The 22,727-nt window shown below is 45.4% G+C and overlaps 2 protein-coding genes across 3 annotated transcripts; one reads left to right on the top strand and one right to left on the bottom strand.

Moving 5' to 3' along the window:
* Window positions 1–882: 882 nt before the first annotated feature.
* LOC138650984 (uncharacterized) lies at window positions 883–16,819 on the bottom strand. Of its 2 annotated transcripts, none has more exons than XM_069740877.1 (5): window positions 16,701–16,819; window positions 4,959–5,158; window positions 4,650–4,778; window positions 2,168–2,293; window positions 883–1,300 (listed from the first exon to the last, which is right to left on the bottom strand). In XM_069740877.1, the coding sequence occupies exons 2-5, from the start codon at window positions 5,143–5,145 to the stop codon at window positions 1,137–1,139; spliced, it is 606 nt and encodes a 201-aa protein (XP_069596978.1). In that variant the 5' UTR covers window positions 5,146–5,158; window positions 16,701–16,819; the 3' UTR covers window positions 883–1,136. The 2 variants fall into 2 exon arrangements, with proteins under 2 accessions (XP_069596978.1, XP_069596979.1); XM_069740878.1 differs by lacking the exon at window positions 16,701–16,819 and adding an exon at window positions 6,630–6,962.
* LOC138650985 (lens fiber membrane intrinsic protein-like) lies at window positions 16,794–22,727 on the top strand. Its single transcript, XM_069740879.1, has 4 exons — window positions 16,794–16,959; window positions 18,513–18,659; window positions 19,066–19,194; window positions 20,301–22,727. Exons 1-4 carry the CDS (start codon window positions 16,794–16,796, stop codon window positions 20,357–20,359), a joined length of 501 nt encoding a protein of 166 aa, XP_069596980.1. The 3' UTR covers window positions 20,360–22,727.

The following is a 22,727-nucleotide window of genomic DNA, read 5'->3' as shown; positions in this document are numbered from 1 at the left end:
CCTCATCTCATCCGTCCATTGTAGTTATGGAAGTATGTTTAGGGTTGCTGTCCTGCTGGAAGGTGAACCTACACCCCAGTCTCAAGTTTTTTTCCAGCCTCTAACAGGTTTTCCTCCAGGATTGCCCTGTATTTATCTCCATCCATCTTCCCATCAACTCTGACGAGCTTTCCTGCCCCTGCTGAAGAAAAGCCTCCCCACAGCAGGATGCAGCCTCCACCACGTGTAACTGTGGGGATGATGTTTTCACAGTGATGAGCAGTGTTATTTTTTCACCACACATACCGTTTTGCATTTGGCCTAAAAAGTTTTCCTTTGGTCTCATCTGATCAGAGCCCCTTATTTCAGATGCTCGCTGTGTCCCCTACATGGCTTTTTGCGAACTGGAAACGGGACTTCTTATGGCTTTCAAAAATGGTTTTCTTCTTTCCACTGTTCTATAAAAGCCAGATTTCTGGAGTATATTAATAGTTGTCCTATGGGCAGATTCTCCCACCTGAGCTGTGGATCTCTGCAGCTTCTCGAGAGTGACCATGAACCTCTTGGTTGCTCCGTTACGTAACGTTTTCCTTCCTTGAGTTGTCAGTTTAGGTGGACGGCCATGTCTTGGTGGGTTTGCAATTGTGACACTTTTGGATGATGGATTGAACACTGCTCCGAGACATGTTAGGAGCTTGGGCTATATTTTTATGACCTAACCCGGTTTACTCTTTTACACAACTTTATCCTTGACCTGTCTGGTGGGCTCCTTGGATTTTATGTTGCTATTTGATCCCTTATGTCCTCACACAAACCTCTTAGGCCTTCACAGAACATCTGTAGTTATACTGAGCAGAAATCACACCCAGGGGGACACAATGAACTAATTATGTGACTTCTCCAGATGATTGGTCCCTCAGGATTTTATTTAGGGGCATCAGAATACAGAGGGCTGAATACAAATGGAAACCTTGTATCATTTGCCTAACACGTCACAGATACTGGCGTCTTAGTGTCACAGAAAATACATTTAAGTTTTTGGGTGTAACTTGGAAAAACAATGTGAAAAAGGTCACAGGGTGTAAATACTTTCTCAATAAAAGGGTCAATAAAACACAATGATTTATTGATTTCATTTGGAATCAGTTCGGGGGGCATCACTGTACAATATATTGGGGTGGGGGGACGATCCCTTCTTTGGTCGCTGGAGGATTCTGAGTGTTCCCAGTGACGGTCACGATGGCGGTTGGGGCGGAGGATGATGATGATTCATCCGATGTCGTCTTTGGTGCCGTCCGAAATAAGAAGAAACTGAGAGCAGCTGAGAAGCAGCAGAAGAAACATGAGAATAGATACATGTATCTAAGCCTATCATACTGTCTGCTGAGCTGTGTATCTAATCCTATCCTGTGTGATACTGTCTGCTGAGCTGTGTATCTAATCCTATCCTGTGTGATACTGACTGCTGAGCCGTGTATCTAATCTTCTCCTGTGTGATACTGTCTCCTGAACCATGCATCTAATCCTATCTTGTGTGATACTGTCTGCTGAGCTGTGTATCTAATCCTATCCTGTGTGATACTGACTGCTGAGCTATGTATCTAATCCTATCCTGTGTGATACTGTCTGCTGAGCCGTGTATCTAATCCTATCCTGTGTGATACTGACTGCTGGGCTGTGTATCTAATCCTATCCTGTGTGATACCATCTGCTGAGCTATGTTTCTAATCCTTTCCTGTGTGATACTGTCTGCTGAGCTGTGTATCTAATCCTATCCTGTGTGATACCATCTGCTGAGCTATGTATCTAATCCTGTCCTGTGTGCTACTGTCTGCTGAGCCATGTATCTAATTCTATCCTGTGTGATACCATCTGCTGAGCTGTGTATCTAATCCTATCCCGTGTGATACTGACTGCTGAGCTGTGTATCTAATCCTATCCTGTGTGATACTGACTGCTGAGCCGTGTATCTAATCCTATCCTGTATGATACTGTCTGCTGAGCTATGTATCTAATCCTTTCCTGTGTGATACTGACTGCTGAGCTGTGTATCTAATCTTCTCCTGTGTGATACTGTATGCTGAGCTGTGTATCTAATCCTCTCCTGTGTGATACTGCTGAGCTGTGTATCTAATCCTATCATGTGTGACACCATCTGCTGAGCTGTGCATCTAAGCCTATACCGTACCTGACATGGCCGCGGTCAGCACAGACAGCCATCCCACAGCGAAGGACCAGGAGAAAGTGTAGAATGACCCGAATAATGAGTTGAACACAACGACTGAATGAACCATCGCGGCGAAGCCCAAGAGCGCTGCGGAGACAAATGAGAGCTTGGAGGTCAGCACCGGGGGAGCGCGGAGGTCAGCGCCAGGGGAACGCGGAGGTCAGCGCTAGGGAATATCGGAGTTCAGCGCCGGGGAAGCGCAGAGGTCAACGCCGGGGCAGCTCGGAGGTCAGCGATGTGGGAGTGCAGAGGTCAGCGCTGGGGAAGCTCGGAGGACAGCAACGTGGGAGTGCGTAGGTCAGCGCCAGGGGAGCGTGGAGGTCAGTGCTGGGGAAGCTCGGAGGTCAGCACCTGGGGAGCGCAGAGGTCAGCACCGGGGGAGCGCAGAGGTTAGCACCGATGGAGCTCGGAGGTCAGCGCCGGAGGAGCGCGGAGGTCAGTGATGGGGGAGCTCGGAGTTCAGCACCGGGGGAGCGCAGAGGTCAGCACCGCGGGAGCTCAAAGGTCAGCGATGAGGAAGTGCAGAGGTCAGCGCCAGGGGAGCGCAGAGGTCAGTGCTGGGGGAGCTCGAAGGTCAGCACCCGGGGAGCGCAGAGGTCAGCGAAAGGGGAGCGCGGAAGTCAGCGCTGGGGAAGCTCGGACGTCAGCACCGGGGGAGCGCAAAGGTCAGCGCCAGGGGAGCTTGGAGGTCAGCGATAGGGGGGGCAGAGGTCAGTGCCAGGGGAGCGCGGAGGTCAGCGCTGGGGAAGCTTGGAGGTCAGCGCCGTGGAAGTGCAGAGATCAGCGCCAGGGGAGCGCGGAGGTCAGCGCTGGAGAAGCTCAGAGGTCAGCACCGGGGGAGCGCAGAGGTCAGCGCCGGGGGAGCTCGGAGGTCAGCGCCGGGGGAGCGCGGAGGTCAGTGCTGGGGGAGCTCGAAGGTCAGCACCAGGGGAACGCAGAGGTCAGCGCTGTGGGAGTGCAGAGGTCAGTGCTGGGGGAGCTCGAAGGTCAGCACCAGGGGAACGCAGAGGTCAGCGCTGGGGAAGCTCGGAGGTCAGCACCGGGGGAGCGCAGAGGTTAGCACCGAGGGAGCTCGGAGGTCAGCGCCGGAGAAGCTCGGAGGTCAGCACCAGGGGAGCGCAGAGGTTAGCACCGATGGCGCTCGGAGGTCAGCGCCGGAGGAGCGTGGAGGTCAGTGATGGGGGAGCTCGGAGTTCAGCACCGGGGGAGTGCAGAGGTCAGCACCGGGGGAGCTCAAAGGTCAGCGATGAGGAAGTGTAGAGGTCAGCGCCAGGGGAGCGCAGAGGTCAGTGCTGGGGGAGCTCGAAGGTCAGCACCGGGGGAGCGCAGAGGTCAGCGCCAGGGGAGCGCGGAGGTCAGCGCTGGGGAAGCTCGGATGTCAGCACCGGGGGAGCGCAAAGGTCAGCGCCAGGGGAGCTCGGAGGTCAGCGATAGGGGGGGCAGAGGTCAGTGCCAGGGGAGCGCAGAGGTCAGCGCTGGGGAAGCTTGGAGGTCAGCGCCGTGGAAGTGCAGAGGTCAGTGCCAGGGGAGCGCGGAGGTCAGCGCTGGGGAAGCTCAGAGGTCAGCACCGGGGGAGCGCAGAGGTCAGCGCCGGGGGAGCTTGGAAGTCAGCGCCGGGGGAGCGCGGAGGTCAGCGCCAGGGGAGAGCGGAGGTCAGCGCTGGGGAAGTTCGGAGGTCAGCGCCGGGGGAGCGCGGAGGTCAGTGCTGGGGGAGCTCGAAGGTCAGCACCAGGGGAACGCAGAGGTCAGCGCTGGGGAAGCTCAGAGGTCAGCGCTGTGGGAGTGAAGAGGTCAGCGCCAGGGGAGCGTGGAGGTCAGCGCTGGGGAAGCTCGGACGTCAGCACCAGGGGAGCGCTAAGGTCAGCGCCGGGGGAGCTCGGGGGTCAGCGATAGGGGGGCAGAGGTCAGTGCCAGGGGAGCGCGGAGGTCAGCGCTGGGGAAGCTCGGAGGTCAGCGCCGTGGGAGTGCGGAGGTCAGCACCAGGGGAGCGCGGAGGTCAGCGCTGGGGGAGCTCGTAGGTCAGCGCCAGGGAGCGCGGAGGTCAGCGCCAGGGGAGAGCGGAGGTCAGCGCTGGGGAAGCTCGGAGGTCAGCGCCGGGGGAGCGCAGAGGTCAGCGCCGGGGGAGCTCGGAGGTCAGCGATGGGGAAGCTGAGAGGTCAGCGCCGGGGGAGCGCAGAGGTCAGCGCCGGGGGAGCTCGGAGGTCAGCAAAGGGGGAGCTCAGAGGTCAGCGCCGCGGGAGCGCAGAGGTCAGCACCCTCTGATAACCACAGACACCACTCCGATTTTCCAATTTAAAAAAACCTGTGTTTCCTGTTGCCTCCACTAGAGGGCGATGTTTAGACATTCGTACATGGATAGACAGGAATAGACTAATAGAGCTCCCCCTAGTGGCGACAGCAGGCAACTGAGATTTTTACAAGTCGTTTTTGCTTGTGCACTTACTTATGAGCAAAGAACATCCACCTAGCAGAGCAAAGCAAGCAAAGGTCCTGATCAGTTCCATAATGCCACAAGTCATCGAGAGAACAGCGGAAAAGATGAAAGCGGTGATCAGGAGGTTCAGGACATCATCTGTGAAGACAGAAATGAGGGGTCACTGACCCTGCACCCAAAAATTCTAATAATCCCCAGCAACCAAAGCCCCTAAGTGGCCTATAGTCATTGTTGATAGCGCCACCTAGTGGCTGCAAAGAGAGGAAATAAGTCACTTTATAACCAAGATGAAGATGATGAGGGTTGTGTTCTCCTTACCTGCTCCGATGAGTGTCCTGGAGGAACACGTCTCATTGTCGTCACAAATTATCGTCAATCCGAAGTGTAAGGACTGAGATGGGACTCGCCCCCAGTAACTGGACACCATGGCGGTGATCGCCAGCACGCTGGTGCCAATGAGCAGCAGGATCACCACGTAGGTCAGGAGCTTAGACTGCCAGGACATGTCGCCCGATCACCTGAAAAAGGGAGAAGGAGGAGGTGAGCTGTGATATCACCTATTGTGAATGGTGGATCCTTTATCTACTGTATATAGAGGTGTTATCGGTCATTGTACAGGAGGAGGAGGTGAGCTGTGACATCACCTATTGTGAATGGTGGATCCTGTGTTATCTACTGTATATAGGTGTTATCAGTCATTGTACAGGAGGAGGAGGTGAGCTGTGACATCACCTATTGTGTATGGTGGATCCTGTGTAATCTACTGTATATAGAGGTGTTATCAGTCATTGTACAGGAGGAGGAGGTGAGCTGTGACATCACCTATTGTGAATGGTGGACCCTGTGTTATCTACTGTATATAGAGGTGTTCTCAGTCATTGTACAGGAGGAGGAGGTGAGCTGTGACATCACCTATTGTGTATGGTGGATCCTGTGTAATCTACTGTATATAGAGGTGTTATCAGTCATTGTACAGGAGGAGGAGGTGAGCTGTGACATCACCTATTGTGAATGGTGGATCCTGTGTTGTCTACTGTATATAGAGGGGTTATCAGTCATTGTACAGTAGGAGGAGGTGAGCTGTGACCACCTATTGTGAATGGTGGATCCTGTTATCTACTGTATATAGAGGTGTTATCAGTCATTGTACAGGAGGAGGAGGTGAGCTGTGACATCACCTATTGTGAATGGTGGATCCTGTTATCTACTGTATATAGAGGTGTTATCAGTCATTGTACAGGAGGAGGAGGTGAGCTGAGATATCACCTATTGTGAATGGTGGATCCTTTACTGTATATAGAGGTGTTATCGGTCATTGTACAGGAGGAGGAGGTGAGCTGTGACATCACCTATTGTGAATGGTGGATCCTGTGTTATCTACGGTATATAGAGGTGTTATTAGACATTGTACAGGAGGAGGAGGTGAGCTGTGATATCACCTATTGTGAATGGTGGATCCTGTGTTATCTACTGTATATAGAGGTATTATCATTCATTGTACAGGAGGAGTAGGTGAGCTGTGACATCACCTATTGTGAATGGTGGATCCTGTTATCTACTGTATATAGAGGTGTTATCAGTCATTGTACAGGAGGAGGAGGTGAGCTGAGATATCACCTATTGTGAATGGTGGATCCTTTACTGTATATAGAGGTGTTATCGGTCATTGTACAGGAGGAGGAGGTGAGCTGTGACATCACCTATTGTGAATGGTGGATCCTGTGTTATCTACGGTATATAGAGGTGTTATTAGACATTGTACAGGAGGAGGAGGTGAGCTGTGATATCACCTATTGTGAATGGTGGATCCTGTGTTATCTACTGTATATAGAGGTATTATCATTCATTGTACAGGAGGAGGAGGTGAGCTGTGACATCACCTATTGTGAATGGTGGATCCTGTGTTATCTACTGTATATAGGTGTTATCAGTCATTGTAAATGGGGGTCCATAGAAACATAGCAGTGATAATGTAGGGGGTCCGCTTACCTCGCACCTCGCTGGTCCTGTGGGTTTCCAGTATCAGCGGCTTTCTCTGCCCCAGAACATCACAGGATGGAATAATGGTGGAAGGAAATATTGCAACATTGTAGCAGTTTCCCTGTAACTTCTGTAGATTTACACAATGTTCTGTCTCATATTATCACACATTATACCGAGCAAATCACTGTCTGGCACTGACACTGGGGGCTCTGCCAGCTCTGTTATGGGGGCTCTACCAGCTGTTATGGGGTCCTTTGGCCATCTCTGTTATGGGGGCCATTTGGCCATCTGTTATGGGGGCCCTTTGGCCATCTCTGTTATGGGGGCCCTTTAGCCAGCTCTGTTATGGGGGTCCTTTGGCCATCTGTTATGGGGGCCCTTTAGCCAGCTCTGTTATGGGGGTCCTTTGGCCATCCCTGTTATGGGGGCCCTTTGGCCATCTCTGTTATGGGGGCCCTTTAGCCAGCTCTGTTATGGGGGTCCTTTGGCCATCCCTGTTATGGGAGCCCTTTAGCCATCTCTGTTATGGGGGCCCTTTAGCCAGCTCTGTTATGGGGGTCCTTTGGCCATCCCTGTTATGGGGGCCCTTTGGCCATCTCTGTTATGGAAGCCCTTTAGCCATCTCTGTTATGGGGGCCCTTTAGCCAGCTCTGTTATGGGGGTCCTTTGGCCATCCCTGTTATGGGGTCCTTTGGCCATCTGTTATGGGGGCCCTTTAGCCATCTCTGTTATGGGGGCCCTTTAGCCATCTCTGTTATGGGGGCCCTTTAGCCAGCTCTGTTATGGGGGTCCTTTGGCCATCTCTGTTATGGGGGCCATTTGGCCATCTGTTATGGGGGCCCTTTAGCCATCTCTGTTATGGGGGCCCTTTAGCCAGCTCTGTTATGGGGGTCCTTTGGCCATCCCTGTTATGGGGGCCCTTTGGCCATCTCTGTTATGGGGGCCCTTTAGCCAGCTCTGTTATGGGGGTCCTTTGGCCATCCCTGTTATGGGGGCCCTTTGGCCATCTCTGTTATGGGGGTCCTTTGGCCATCCCTGTTATGGGGGTCCTTTAGCCAGCTCTGTTATGGGGGCCCTTTGGCCATCTCTGTTATGGGGGCCCTTTAGCCATCTCTGTTATGGGGGCCCTTTAGCCATCTCTGTTATGGGGGTCCTTTGGCCATCTCTGTTATGGGAGCCCTTTAGCCATCTCTGTTATGGGGGCCCTATAGCCATCTCTGTTATGGGGGCCCTATAGCCATCTCTGTTATGGGGGCCCTTTAGCCATCTCTGTTATGGGGGTCCTTTAGCCAGCTCTGTTATGGGGGTCCTTTGGCCATCTCTGTTATGGGAGCCCTTTAGCCATCTCTGTTATGGGGGCCCTTTGGCCATCTCTGTTATGGGGGCCCTTTAGCCATCTGTTATGGGGGTCCTTTGGCCATCTCTGTTATGGGGGCTCTTTAGCCAGCTCTGTTATGGGGGTCCGTTAGCCATCTCTGTTATGGGGGTCCTTTGGCCATCTCTGTTATGGGGGTCCTTTGGCCATCTCTGTTATGGGGGCCTTTTGGCCATCTCTGTTATGGGGCCCTTTGGCCATCTCTGTTATGGGGCCCCTTTAGCCAGCTCTGTTATGGGGGTCCTTTGGCCATCTCTGTTATGGGGGTCCTTTGGCCATCTCTGTTATGGGGGGTCCTTTTGCCATCTCTGTTATGGGGGCCCTTTAGCTATCTCTGTTATGGGGGCCCTTTAGCCTGTGGCCATCTCTGTTATGGGGGCCCTTTGGTCATCTCTGTTATTGGGGCCCTTTGGCCATCTGTTATGAGAGCCCTTTAGCCAGCTCTGTCATGGGGGTCCTTTGGCCATCTCTGTTATGTGGGTCCTTTGGCCATCCCTGTTATGGGGTCCTTTGGCCATCTCTGTTATGGGGGCCTTTTGGCCATCTCTGTTATGGGGCCCCTTTAGCCAGCTCTGTTATGGGGGTCCTTTGGCCATCTCTGTTATGGGGGTCCTTTGGCCATCTCTGTTATGGGGGGTCCTTTTGCTATCTCTGTTATGGGGGTCCTTTGGCCATCCCTGTTATGGGGCCCTTTGGCCATCTCTGTTATGGGGGCCCTTTAGCCTGTGGCCATCTCTGTTATGGGGGCCCGTTGGCCATCTCTGTTATTGGGGCCCTTTGGCCATCTCTGTTATGGGGGGCCCTTTGGCCATCCCTGTTATGGGGCACTTTGGCCATCTCTGTTATGGGGGCCCTTTAGCCATCTGTTATGGGGGTCCTTTGGCCATCTCTGTTATGGGGGCTCTTTAGCCAGCTCTGTTATGGGGGTCCGTTAGCCATCTCTGTTATGGGGGTCCTTTGGCCATCTCTGTTATGGGGGGTCCTTTTGCCATCTCTGTTATGGGGGCCCTTTAGCCATCTCTGTTATGGGGGCCCTTTAGCCTGTGGCCATCTCGGTTATGGGGGCCCTTTGGCCATCTCTGTTATTGGGGCCCTTTGGCCATCTCTGTTATGAGAGCCCTTTAGCCAGCTCTGTCATGGGGGTCCTTTGGCCATCTCTGTTATGTGGGTCCTTTGGCCATCTCTGTTATGGGGGGTCCTTTTGCTATCTCTGTTATGGGGGTCCTTTGGCCATCCCTGTTATGGGGCCCTTTGGCCATCTCTGTTATGGGGGCCCTTTAGCCTGTGGCCATCTCTGTTATGGGGGCCCGTTGGCCATCTCTGTTATTGGGGCCCTTTGGCCATCTCTGTTATGGGGGGCCCTTTGGCCATCCCTGTTATGGGGCACTTTGGCCATCTCTGTTATGGGGGCCCTTTAGCCATCTGTTATGGGGGTCCTTTGGCCATCTCTGTTATGGGGGCTCTTTAGCCAGCTCTGTTATGGGGGTCCGTTAGCCATCTCTGTTATGGGGGTCCTTTGGCCATCTCTGTTATGGGGGGTCCTTTTGCCATCTCTGTTATGGGGGCCCTTTAGCCATCTCTGTTATGGGGGCCCTTTAGCCTGTGGCCATCTCGGTTATGGGGGCCCTTTGGCCATCTCTGTTATTGGGGCCCTTTGGCCATCTCTGTTATGAGAGCCCTTTAGCCAGCTCTGTCATGGGGGTCCTTTGGCCATCCCTGTTATGGGGTCCTTTGGCCATCTCTGTTATGGGGGCCTTTTGGCCATCTCTGTTATGGGGCCCCTTTAGCCAGCCCCTTTATGGGGGTCCTTTGGCCATCTCTGTTATGGGGGTCCTTTGGCCATCTCTGTGATGGGGGGTCCTTTTGCTATCTCTGTTATGGGGGTCCTTTGGCCATCCCTGTTATGGGGCCCTTTGGCCATCTCTGTTATGGGGGCCCTTTAGCCTGTGGCTATCTCTGTTATGGGGGCCCGTTGGCCATCTCTGTTATTGGGGCCCTTTGGTCATCTCTGTTATGGGGGGCCCTTTGGCCATCCCTGTTATGGGGTCCTTTGGCCATCTCTGTTATGGGGGTCCTTTGGCCATCCCTGTTATGGGGGTCCTTTGGCCAGCTCTGTTATGGGGTCCTTTGGCCATCTCTGTTATGGGGGCCCTTTGGCCATCTCTGTTATGGGGGCCCTTTGGCCATCTCTGTTATGGGGGCCCTTTAGCCATCTCTGTTATGGGGGTCCTTTAGCCATCTCTGTCATGGGGGTCCTTTGGTCATCTCTGTTATGGGGGTCCTTTAGCCATCTCTGATATGGGGGCCCTTTAGCCAGCTCTGTTATGGGGGCCATTTGGCCATCTCTGTTATGGGGGCCCTTTCTATCATGGGGGTCCTTTGGCCATCCCTGTTATGGGGGTCCTTTGGCCATTTCTGTTATGGGGGCCCTTTGGCCATCTCTGTTATGGGGGCCCTTTGGCCATCTCTGTTATGGGGGCCCTTTGGCCATCTCTGTTATGGGGGCCCTTTGGCCATCTGTTATGGGGGTCCTTTGGCCAGCTCTGTTATGGGGGTCCTTTGGCCATTTCTGTTATGGGGGTCCTTTGGCCATCCCTGTTATGGGGGTTCTTTTGCTATCTCTGTTATAGGGGTCCTTTAGCCAGCTCTGTTATGGGGGTCCTTTGGCCAGCTCTGTTATGGGGGTCCTTTGGCCATCCCTGTTATGGGGGTCCTTTGGCCATCTCTGTTATGGGGGTCCTTTGGCCATCTCTGTTATGGAGGTCCTTTGGACATCCCTGTTATGGGGGCCCTTTGGCCATCCCTGTTATGGGGGCCCTTTGGCCATCCCTGTTATGGAGACCCTTTGGCCATCTCTGTTATGGGGGTTCTTTGGTCTTCCCTGTTATAGGATAAGGGTTACTCTCATCTTGATATATGGATGCTGTCAGAGCTTGTAAAGACGAGCACTTTTGCAATTTACTGCTTCTTAAAAGTTGCAGCCGTTCCTGAGATATTAACACTTTTTAAATTTTGTTTACAGCTCGTTGCCTTGGAGACCGACCACCGCAGCAGCGCTTACAAGCCCTTTTTCTGTTGCGTCTGTTAGCGCTGTTTTGCAACTGGCCAGGATCGCTACAGCTTACGGTGGTCGGTCTCCAAAGCGACGAGCTGTAAAAAAAAAAAAAAGAAAAAAGAAAAGTGTTAATATCTCAAGAATGGCTGCAAATTTTATTAAGCAGTAGATTGCAAGAGTGCTCGTCTCTACAAGCTCTATCCATTTCTATCCATTGCGTGACTTTTTGTTACACCTTTAGAAGCAATGTGTCTCTTCCACTGTAATCTGGCATTCCGTTCATGAACAAGGAGGCCCTGGATGAACAATATTTATAATGCTGCAGTGATGTGATTTTTTTTTTTACCGGTTATGCTGCTTCTGCGGCCGCACTTTGTGGGGCTTCCTGGAACATAAACAGAAAGACCACCCTCATATCTCACACCTTTAAGGTGACGGCGTTCTCAGCAGAGTCACATTTACCAGCCTCATCGCTCAGGAAGCAGAAGAACGGCCTCCACGCTCCCCGGAAAGAGGTGACTATGAGCTATATACTGAGCACAAGGGGATGTAGCAGAGCTGAGCATATTAATGGGCGCATCTCCTTACATCCAAGGTTTTACATAGGACTGCGTTACCGTAACAAGCTCAGCTCTGCTACATCACTATAATAAACGGCAGAGAAAAGCTGAATGGGGTATAATTGAGGGGCGCATGGAGGAGCGTGTACCCCAATTCCTAGGACTGGGGCCAAATTGACATGTGCCCATTATTAATGGATGGTCCGGAGTGCGGGAAGAGGGGGGAATCGCAACTCTCATAAGGTGCCAGAATGCGAAATCTAGGAATCGTCCCCACATATTCTATCATTCCTACAAAAAGGAAATTATTATTTTTTTATTATTTCATAATGCAACATTCTGACGCTTTACATATGAGCCGCGCGCCATTTTCAGGATCTCTGCTTGCTGTAATATCCGGACGATATTCTCATGAGTAAAGCAGCTTATCCTTCACTGGGCAAAACGGCGGTCAGAATATTATAGCGTATTATTATCACTGGGTGTATGGACATGACATACTGGGGGCAACGAGGATTTATTATAAGATGTGTATGTATGAGGGCGTAAGACCAGGAGCGATGACAAAATCAGCTCTGCTACATCTGTATCTCGCACCCTCACCTTGATACAATTGTTATTTCTATATACAGATAATAACTGAAACTATAGAGACATACTGAGAATAAAAGACACAAAAAGCGGCACATCCTGTGTGATCTGTGGCTTCTGTGTGACACATAAGTCTCCAACATTCATGTGCGGACAAATGCAAAGAGCTCAGATGCTGCACGTACCGTAAAGAGCTACTGCGACCACTGGGGATATCACTATTAATAGTACTACTATAATATACAGAACTACTACAATACTGCCCCTATGTACAAGAATATAACTACTATAATAGTGCCCCTATGTACAAGAATATAACTACTATAATACTGCCCCTATGTACAAGAATATAACTACTATAATACTGCCCCTATGTACAAGAATATAACTACTATAATACAGCCCCTATGTACAAGAATATAACTACTATAATACTGCCCCTATGTACAAGAATATAACTACTATAATACTGCCCCTATGTACAAGAATATAACTACTATAATACTGCCCCTATGTACAAGAATATAACTACTATAATACTGCCCCTATGTACAAGAATATAACTACTATAATACTGCCCCTATGTACAAGAATATAACTACTATAATACTGCTCCTATGTACAAGAATATAACTACTATAATACTGCCCCTATGTACAAGAATATAACTACTATAATAGTGCCCCTATGTACAAGAATATAGCTACTATAATACTGCCCCTATGTACAAGAATATAACTACTATAATACTGCTCCTATGTACAAGAATATAACTACTATAATACTGTCCCCTATGTACAAGAATATAACTACTATAATACTGCTCCTATGTACAAGAATATAACTACTATAATACAGCCCCTATGTACAAGAATATAACTACTATAATACTGCTCCTATGTACAAGAATATAACTACTATAATACTGCCCCCATGTACAAGAATATAACTACTATAATACTGCCCCTATGTACAAGAATATAACTACTATAATACTGCTCCTATATACAAGAATATAACTACTATAATAGTGCCCCTATGTACAAGAATATAACTACTATAATACTGCCCCTATGTACAAGAATATAACTACTATAATACTGTCCCCTATGTACAAGAATATAACTACTATAATACTGCTCCTATGTACAAGAATATAACTACTATAATACTGCTCCCTATATACAAGAATATAACTACTATAATACTGCTCCTATGTACAAGAATATAACTACTATAATACTGCTCCTATGTACAAGAATATAACTACTATAATACTGTCCCCTATGTACAAGAATATAACTACTATAATACTGCTCCTATGTACAAGAATATAACTACTATAATACTGCTCCCTATATACAAGAATATAACTACTATAATACTGCTCCTATGTACAAGAATATAACTACTATAATACTGTCCCCTATGTACAAGAATATAACTACTATAATACTGCTCCTATGTACAAGAATATAACTACTATAATACTGCCCCTATGTACAAGAATATAACAACTATAATACTGCTCCTATGTACAAGAATATAACTACTATAATACTGCCCCTATGTGCAAGAATATAACTACTATAATACTGTTCCTATGTACAAGAATATAACTACTATAATACTGCTCCTATGTACAAGAATATAACTACTATAATACTGCCCCTATGTACAAGAATATAACTACTATAATACTGCCCCTATGTGCAAGAATATAACTACTATAATACTGCCCCTATGTACAAGAATATAACTACTATAATACTGCCCCTATGTACAAGAATATAACAACTATAATACTGCTCCTATGTACAAGAATATAACTACTATAATACTGCCCCCTATGTACAAGAATATAACTACTATAATACTGCTCCTATGTACAAGAATATAACTACTATAATACTGCTCCTATATACAAGAATATAACTACTATAATACTGCCCCTATGTACAAGAATATAACAACTATAATACTGCTCCTATGTACAAGAATATAACTACTATAATACTGCCCCTATGTGCAAGAATATAACTACTATAATACTGTTCCTATGTACAAGAATATAACTACTATAATACTGCTCCTATGTACAAGAATATAACTACTATAATACTGCCCCTATGTACAAGAATATAACTACTATAATACTGCCCCTATGTGCAAGAATATAACTACTATAATACTGCCCCTATGTACAAGAATATAACTACTATAATACTGCCCCTATGTACAAGAATATAACAACTATAATACTGCTCCTATGTACAAGAATATAACTACTATAATACTGCCCCCTATGTACAAGAATATAACTACTATAATACTGCTCCTATGTACAAGAATATAACTACTATAATACTGCCCCTATGTACAAGAATATAACTACTATAATACTGCCCCTATGTGCAAGAATATAACTACTATAATACTGCCCCTATGTACAAGAATATAACTACTATAATACTGCCCCTATGTACAAGAATATAACAACTATAATACTGCTCCTATGTACAAGAATATAACTACTATAATACTGCCCCCTATGTACAAGAATATAACTACTATAATACTGTTCCTATGTACAAGAATATAACTACTATAATACTGCTCCTATGTACAAGAATGTAACTACTATAATACTGCTCCTATGTACAAGAATATAACTACTATAATACTGCCCCTATGTACAAGAATATAACTACTATAATACTGCCCCTATGTACAAGAATATAACTACTATAATACTGCTCCTATGTACAAGAATATAACTACTATAATACTGCTCCTATGTACAAGAATATAACTACTATAATACTGCTCCTATATACAAGAATATAACTACTATAATACTGTCCCCTATGTACAAGAATATAACTACTATAATACAGCCCCTATGTACAAGAATATAACTACTATAATACTGCTCCTATGTACAAGAATATAACTACTATAATACTGCCCCTATGTACAAGAATATAACTACTATAATACTGTTCCTATGTACAAGAATATAACTACTATAATACTGCTCCTATGTACAAGAATATAACTACTATAATACTGCCCCTATGTGCAAGAATATAACTACTATAATACTGTTCCTATGTACAAGAATATAACTACTATAATACTGCTCCTATGTACAAGAATATAACTACTATAATACTGCCACTATGTGCAAGAATATAACTACTATAATACTGCTCCTATGTACAAGAATATAACTACTATAATACTACCCCCTATGTACAAGAATATAACTACTATAATACTGCTCCTATGTACAAGAATATAACTACTATAATACTGCCCCCTATGTACAAGAATATAACTACTATAATACTGCTCCTATGTACAAGAATATAACTACTATAATACTGCCCCTATGTGCAAGAATATAACTACTATAATACTGCTCCTATGTACAAGAATATAACTACTATAATACTGCCACTATGTGCAAGAATATAACTACTATAATACTGCTCCTATGTACAAGAATATCACTACTATAATACTGCCCCCTATGTACAAGAAAATAACTACTATAATACTGCCCCTATGTACAAGAATATAACTACTATAATACTGTTCCTATGTACAAGAATATAACTACTATAATACTGCTCCTATGTACAAGAATATAACTACTATAATACTGCCCCTATGTACAAGAATATAACTACTATAATACTGCCCCTATGTACAAGAATATAACTACTATAATACTGCTCCTATGTACAAGAATATAACTACTATAATACTGCTCCTATGTACAAGAATATAACTACTATAATACTGCTCCTATGTACAAGAATATAACTACTATAATACTGTCCCCTATGTACAAGAATATAACTACTATAATACAGCCCCTATGTACAAGAATATAACTACTATAATACTGCTCCTATGTACAAGAATATAACTACTATAATACTGTCCCCTATGTACAAGAATATAACTACTATAATACAGCCCCTATGTACAAGAATATAACTACTATAATACTGCTCCTATGTACAAGAATATAACTACTATAATACTGCGTCCTATGTACAGGAATATAACTACTATAATACTGCTCCTATGTACAAGAATATAACTACTATAATACTGCCCCCATGTACAAGAATATAACTACTATAATACTGCTCCTATGTACAAGAATATAGCTACTATAATACTGCTCCTATGTACACGAATATAGCTACTATAATACTGCTCCTATATACAAGAATATAACTACTATAATACTGTCCCCTATGTACAAGAATATAACTACTATAATACAGCCCCTATGTACAAGAATATAACTACTATAATATTGCTCCTATGTACAAGAATATAACTACTATAGTACTGCTCCTATGTACAAGAATATAACTACTATAATACTGTTCCTATGTACAAGAATATAACTACTATAATACTGCTCCTATGTACAAGAATATAACTACTATAATACTGCTCCATTTTGTACGTACCGTTATACCATCTCATGTTGGATGTAATATTACCGCTATCTCTCTGTCTCTCTCCAAGGTTTTGCAGGTTCTGCGTTTGACTCACAGTGAATCATGTTGATGAATATTTTTGGCCTCTGCTGCTCCAGTCTCGGCTTCATTCTCCTCCTCACCGGGATCCTCACTGACTTCTGGTTGGTTGGCTTTGGGTCTGACTTGTTCCATATGGGATTGTGGCAAACTTGTACTAAAAACATATGTACCAAAGTCAACGGGAGCGGTGAGTAATTCATTCTGCACCTGGGAATAATGAGAATACCCTTTTAAGTGACTTTTTTATGTATAAGTTTTCCTGTGTGAGCACATGTGGAGTATCGCTATTTCTAGCCATTATATGACTTGTACTTACCTCTTTTTTAACATTTCCCCCTCTGCAGGTTCTGGCCCCTTTTCTTAGTTTTTTTCTAACCTAGTGGGTGTAGACTAGCTGTTATAAGGGATTCCTGCTCTCCAATTTCTATATAACATGTTCAAAAGCAGCATGGAGGATATTAGAGATCAGTGCTGAGCATTGTAGCTGTAAATCCACCTGTGGGTGAGATAAAACATTACTAGAAAGTAACTGTATCGATTATTTCATACATAAGTACTGAACACTGTAGGTGTGAATCCACTATTGTGGTGAGATGAAACACTTACTAGAAAACAGCAGGATGGATAACTAAACAGCAGTAGTGGACAGTGTATATGTGAATCCAGCACTGTGGTGTGATAAATCACTTAGTAGAAATTTGCAGCATGGATGACACTTTATATAACAGCATTGTGCAGTTTAATCATGCATCCAACACTGTGGTGCAATAAACAGTTATTATAAAGAAGCAGTATAGCGGACTTTATAAAGCAGTACTGGACAGTGTAGCTGTGAATCTAGTACTGTGATGAACTATAACACATTAGAAAGAGGCAAAATGGTGGAGTTTATTCAACAGCACTGGACAGTGTAGCTGTGAATACAGCACTTTAAAGAGATAAAACACTTACTAGAAAGCGGCAGCATGGATGACTTTATAAAGCAATACTGGACAATGTAGCTGTGAATCTGTCATTGTGGTAAAAAAAAAAACACTAGAAAGATGAAGCAGGGATGACTTTTTACAGCGGTATTGGACAGTGTAGCTGTGAATCCATAATTGTAGTCAGATAAAATACTCATTTGACAGCAGAGACGAAATATTGATGATGTTATACAGCAGTACTGAGTAGTGTACCTGTGAATCCAGCACTGGCATTAGATAAACCACTTACTAGAAAACAGCAGTGCCATCTCTGCTTATTGCATTCTTTTCTTTTCCTCTATACTGGCAGCTGCAGTCTGAAGTCTCGGTGAGCTGTAAGTCTATTTATCTTAACCAATGCAGATTTTCACAGAATGTGTGAATGATGAGTTGAGGAGGCAGGTGAGAATGTGGCTCATAAGTGGAGAAAGAAGCAGATTTCTCGTATAAAATGTACTACAAGGTTTCTTTTATTCGCTTGTACTATCGATTTATCTATAAATTAATTTTTTTTACTCTTTTTAGGTCCAAAATTCTCTGTAATGGTTTAAGCACCGGTTTTCTGCTACAGAGCTACATCATCTCTGCTTTCCTCCCATCACCTTTTTTAGCTAAACTATAAAATAATGTCTGCTTTAAGTCACCACTAGGGGGAGCTCACTGCAAAGCGATTAATATGCAGTGAGCTCCCCCTAGTGGTGGGTTCTGCTCACTGATTATATTGTGATCTGATATATAGTGATCATTACACGATGGCTGTGTGTTCTTCCTCCAGGATACATAAATGCCACCAGAGGGTTTGTTATCTTCTCCACCGCGCTTCTCATCTTTGGGATGATATTTTCCTGCCTCACATTTCTCAAGTTCCGTGTAGGAAGAATCACCGCCTGCCTCGGAACTGCTGTCCTGCAAAGCTTATCAGGTGAGCACAAGAGTCCTAACATCTTCATCAGGCTCGATATGTTTTCCAACATGAGATGGCGCTGCATTATTGTATCACAGCACCACCTGGAAGCAGAAGACCCAAACTTATGGAGAAGGGAAAAAAGACCTTACACTACTAGGGATGGGGAGGTAATTTTATAAAACTTGTATATTAAAGAGCCTTTTCAAGATTTCTCCATTGGTTGTGGCTTTTTCTGGTATGGCAGCACAGTCCCAAGTGAAAAAAAAAAATGAGCTGCAATACCAGACACAGCCACAACTTAACAGGTGGCGCTGTTCCAGGTAAAAAAAAAAAAAGAATAGGGTTTTGCATTCAGCCAATTGAATAATGAATGCAACTCTCGGGGTCCTTGTGGTTTATTCTGTGCCCTTATATTTTGCAGCCATGTTTCTTCTTGTCGGGATGTCCGTTTACACGGCTGAGACGTCTTATTCAGTCCTCAACAGTTCTTGTAATTACCAGTGGTCCTTCTACCTGTGCTGGACAGCCAATGTGCTCCTCATAATTTCAGGTTGGTCTGCTGTCCCTTCCCCATCAAAAAAACACAAAAAAATCCATGTAAGAACATGTGACAAGTATTTAGGTGGTGGGGTGAAATATCAAGATGGGACAGATGTGGTCTCAGGGACCCCAATTCTTCCTGGGGGGGGGTGAGACGCTTATCGCATATCCTGTAATTTTGAGAATCCTTTCCAGACTTATACTAAAGTCATATCCAGAGATGCAGACTTTATACAGCAGTACTGAGAAGTGTAGCTGTGAATCCAGCAGTGCTGAGTAGTGTAGCTGTAAATCCAGCAATACTGAGTAGTGTAGCTGTAAATCCAGCAATAGTGAGTAGTGGAGCTCTGAATCCAGTAGTCCTGAGTAGTGTAGCTCTGAATCCAGCAGTACTGAGTAGTGTAAATGTGAATCCAGCAGTACTGAGTAGTGTAGCTGAAAATATGTGGGCAGCACGGTGGCGCAGTGGATAGCACAGCAGCCTTGCAGCGCTGGAGTCCTGGGTTCAAACCCCACCAAGGACAACATCTGCAAAGAGTTTGTATGTTCTCTCCGTGTTTGCGTGGGTTTCCTCCGGGTACTCCGGTTTCCTCCCACATTCCAAAGACATACTGATAGGGAATTTAGATTGTGAGCCCCAACGGGGACTGTGATGATAATGTGTGCAACCTGTAAAGCGCTGCAGAATATGTTAGCGCTATATAAAAATAAAGATTATTATTTATTATTATTAATCCAGCAGTACTGAGCAGTGTAGCTGTGAATCCAGCAGTACTGAGCAGTGTAGCTGTGAATCCAGCAGTGCTCATTAGCACTCTACGTGTCACACATGGTGTATTGTTGTTACTCCCTGTAGGCTCTTTGTGCATTTTGTGAATGCTAAATGCATTGAAGCGGCTGTAAGATATTATGGGATGTCAAAGCAAACTATCAGGTATAGTGGTAGCTAGCAGAATTGTGATTGCAGCTCTGAATGTGAGTGAGAACCAAAGCCAAATCAAATCTACTGACGTATTGGCTGGGAACATGGGGTCACAGAGTACCAGGTAGCCAATACATGGACAGTCACGTGTCCAATACTAGCCCACATTACATCTTGTGCTGTTGTTTTTTCAGGGATTTGCCACCTCCTGGCTCATCAATCATCACCAATACCCGGATATGAGTCGGTGTAAACACTGGTATCGTCCACAGCTTATGTCCTCCTCTTCATCAGATTCATCTTTCTCCTGCTCCAGACTGCTCTGTACACCTGATGTCCAGTCCTTCACCCATGAGCCCATGGATAAGTAATAACTGCAAAAGTTTGAACACCCCTGTCCATTCAATCATTTCCTTGTTCTTAGTGGCAAGTGCACATTGCAAAGTCAGACTGAAGGCAGCGAAACCACGAAGGAAGGAACACATAGATATGGAAGCAGGGGAGTAAAGAAAAATGTGAGAAACAAACCGGAATTTGTATTACACCTTAGATATCTCATGTATTTCCCCTGTCACTATGATGGTGGCTTTACACCCCCCTAGCATTCTCTCCAGCAACGTCATTAAGTCATCAGCTGGAATGGCTTCCAATAATCAGGTATGCCTCATGTAATCGTAAACAACAGTCCATTATTACTTTTAAACATCAAGGTCAGTCAATCCAGAAAATTGCTCGAATCTTGAAGGTAACCTGAAGTGCAGTAATGAAAACCATCAATATATGTGATGAAACTGGCTGTCATGAGGAAAGGAAACCTAAAAATGACCTCTGCTGCAGAGGATAGGTTCATCAGAGTTGCCAGCCTCAGAAAGCACAAATTGACAGCACTTCAGATAAATGATGTAAAGACATCAAGTAACAGAAACATCTCAACATCAACTGTCCAGAGGAGACCAGTCGGGCTATGTCAGGGCGATGTGACCCAGAATGAGAGGGATGGAGGATGCATCAGATTCTATGGCCTCCACAATCACTTGACCTGTAAACTATGGTGATGGTTTGGGATGAGTTGGACACAGAGCTCAGCATCTCTGAGAACTCCTTAAAGACTGTTAGAAGTCATACCAGGCGACAACCTAAATAAGTTGTTTGAGAGAAGCCAAGGGGATGTAAAGTGGTCATCAGGGTAAAATGGGAGGAATCTGAGGGGTAACACTGAGTAGTGTAACTGTGTATCCAGCAGTACTGAGTAAAGTAGCTGTGAATCTAGCAGTACTAAGTAGTGTAGTTGTGAATCCAGCAGTACTGAGTAGTCTTGATGTGAATCCAGCTGTACTGGGTAGTGTAGCTCTGAATCCAGCAGTACTGCATAGTGTAGCTGTGAATCCAGCAGTACTAAGTAGTCTTGGTGTGAATCCAGCAGTACTCAGTAGTGTAGCTCTGAATCCAGCAGTACTGAGTAGTGTAGCTGTGAATCCAGCAGTATTGAGTAGTCTTGGTGTGAATCCAGCAGTACTGAGTAGTGTAGCTCTGAATCCAGCAGCACTGAGTAGTATAGATGGGAATCCAGCAGTACTGAGTAGTGTAGCTGTGAATCTAGCAGTACTGAGTAGTCTTGGTGTGAATCCATGAATACTAAGTAGTGTAGCTCTGAATCGAGCAGTACTGAGTAGTATAGATGGGAATCCAGCAATATTGAGTAATGTAGCTGTGAATCTAGCAGTACTGAGTAGCTTAGGTGTGAATCCAGCAATACTGAATAGTGTAGCTGTGAATCTAGAAGTACTGAGTAGTGTAGCTGTGAATCCAGCGTACTGAGTAGTCTAGCTGTGAATCTAGCGGTACTGAGCAGTGTAGATGGGAATCCAGCAGTGCTGAGTAATGCTGCTGGGAATCTAGCAGCATGGAGTAGTGTAGCTGTGAATACAGCAGTACTCAGTATTGTAGCTGTAAATACAGCAGTATTCAGTATAGTAGCTGTGAATCCAAATGTACTGAGTAGTGCTGCTGTAAATCCAGCAGAATAATCTGGTTTGTTTCACATGTTTCTTTTCTCCTTGTTTTCCTGTGTTTTGCTGCCTTCTGCCTGAACCCGCAATGAGCACATTCCAAAAAAGGAGAATCCCTGCATGAACATGAACAGGGGTGTCCAAATTTTTGTGCGGTGCTGTATACAATCCACCAGATCGCTGTATACAATAAGAAGACAAATGGCTGCCAGGAACCAGAGGACGGACTGAAATCCAACTTGTCGTGATTTCATCAACCAGTTCCCAAATTCTTAGTTTATCTGTGGAGGGACATTGCTTATTTTAGGATTTTAGAAATTTGGGGATTTTTATTTCTGCTTTTTCTTAGTACCTGTGAATGCAGGTAAAGTGCGGCAGTCCCGACAGGACTTGTATTAATTATTCCAAAATGTGCAAGTTAAAGCAAAAATCTATTAAAACTTTTTGAATAACTTTTTTTTTAAATGTTGTTTTAGTTTTCTTTTTCCGCTAGAACAGGCAGGCAGCACGGACGGGGGGGGGTCAATGTCACCCCAATTTCTTCTATAAAACTGTGTACGTACGGCTAAAAAGTTCCACTGTTCTAAAAAAATTAAAATCTTTGTTATTCGT

The sequence above is a fragment of the Ranitomeya imitator genome, chromosome 10 (assembly GCF_032444005.1).
Source record: "Ranitomeya imitator isolate aRanImi1 chromosome 10, aRanImi1.pri, whole genome shotgun sequence".
NCBI lineage: Eukaryota > Metazoa > Chordata > Amphibia > Anura > Dendrobatidae > Ranitomeya > Ranitomeya imitator.
This window is presented reverse-complemented; position numbering and strand designations above follow the sequence as displayed.

Excerpts from the sequence above, each read along its gene's own strand:
- LOC138650985 (XM_069740879.1), top strand. The coding sequence starts at position 16,794 with ATGTTGATGAATATTTTTGGCCTCTGCTGCTCCAGTCTCGGCTTCATT. Across the intron at positions 16,960-18,512 it reads TACCAAAGTCAACGGGAGCG|GATACATAAATGCCACCAGA; the intron begins GTGAGTAATTCA and ends TTCTTCCTCCAG. Across the intron at positions 18,660-19,065 it reads TGTCCTGCAAAGCTTATCAG|CCATGTTTCTTCTTGTCGGG; the intron begins GTGAGCACAAGA and ends TATATTTTGCAG.
- LOC138650984 (XM_069740877.1), bottom strand. The coding sequence starts at position 5,145 with ATGTCCTGGCAGTCTAAGCTCCTGACCTACGTGGTGATCCTGCTGCTC. Across the intron at positions 2,294-4,649 it reads TGGATGTTCTTTGCTCATAA|CGCTCTTGGGCTTCGCCGCG; the intron begins GTAAGTGCACAA and ends TTGTCTCCGCAG. Across the intron at positions 1,301-2,167 it reads GCTGACCGCGGCCATGTCAG|CTGCTCTCAGTTTCTTCTTA; the intron begins GTACGGTATAGG and ends GCTGCTTCTCAG.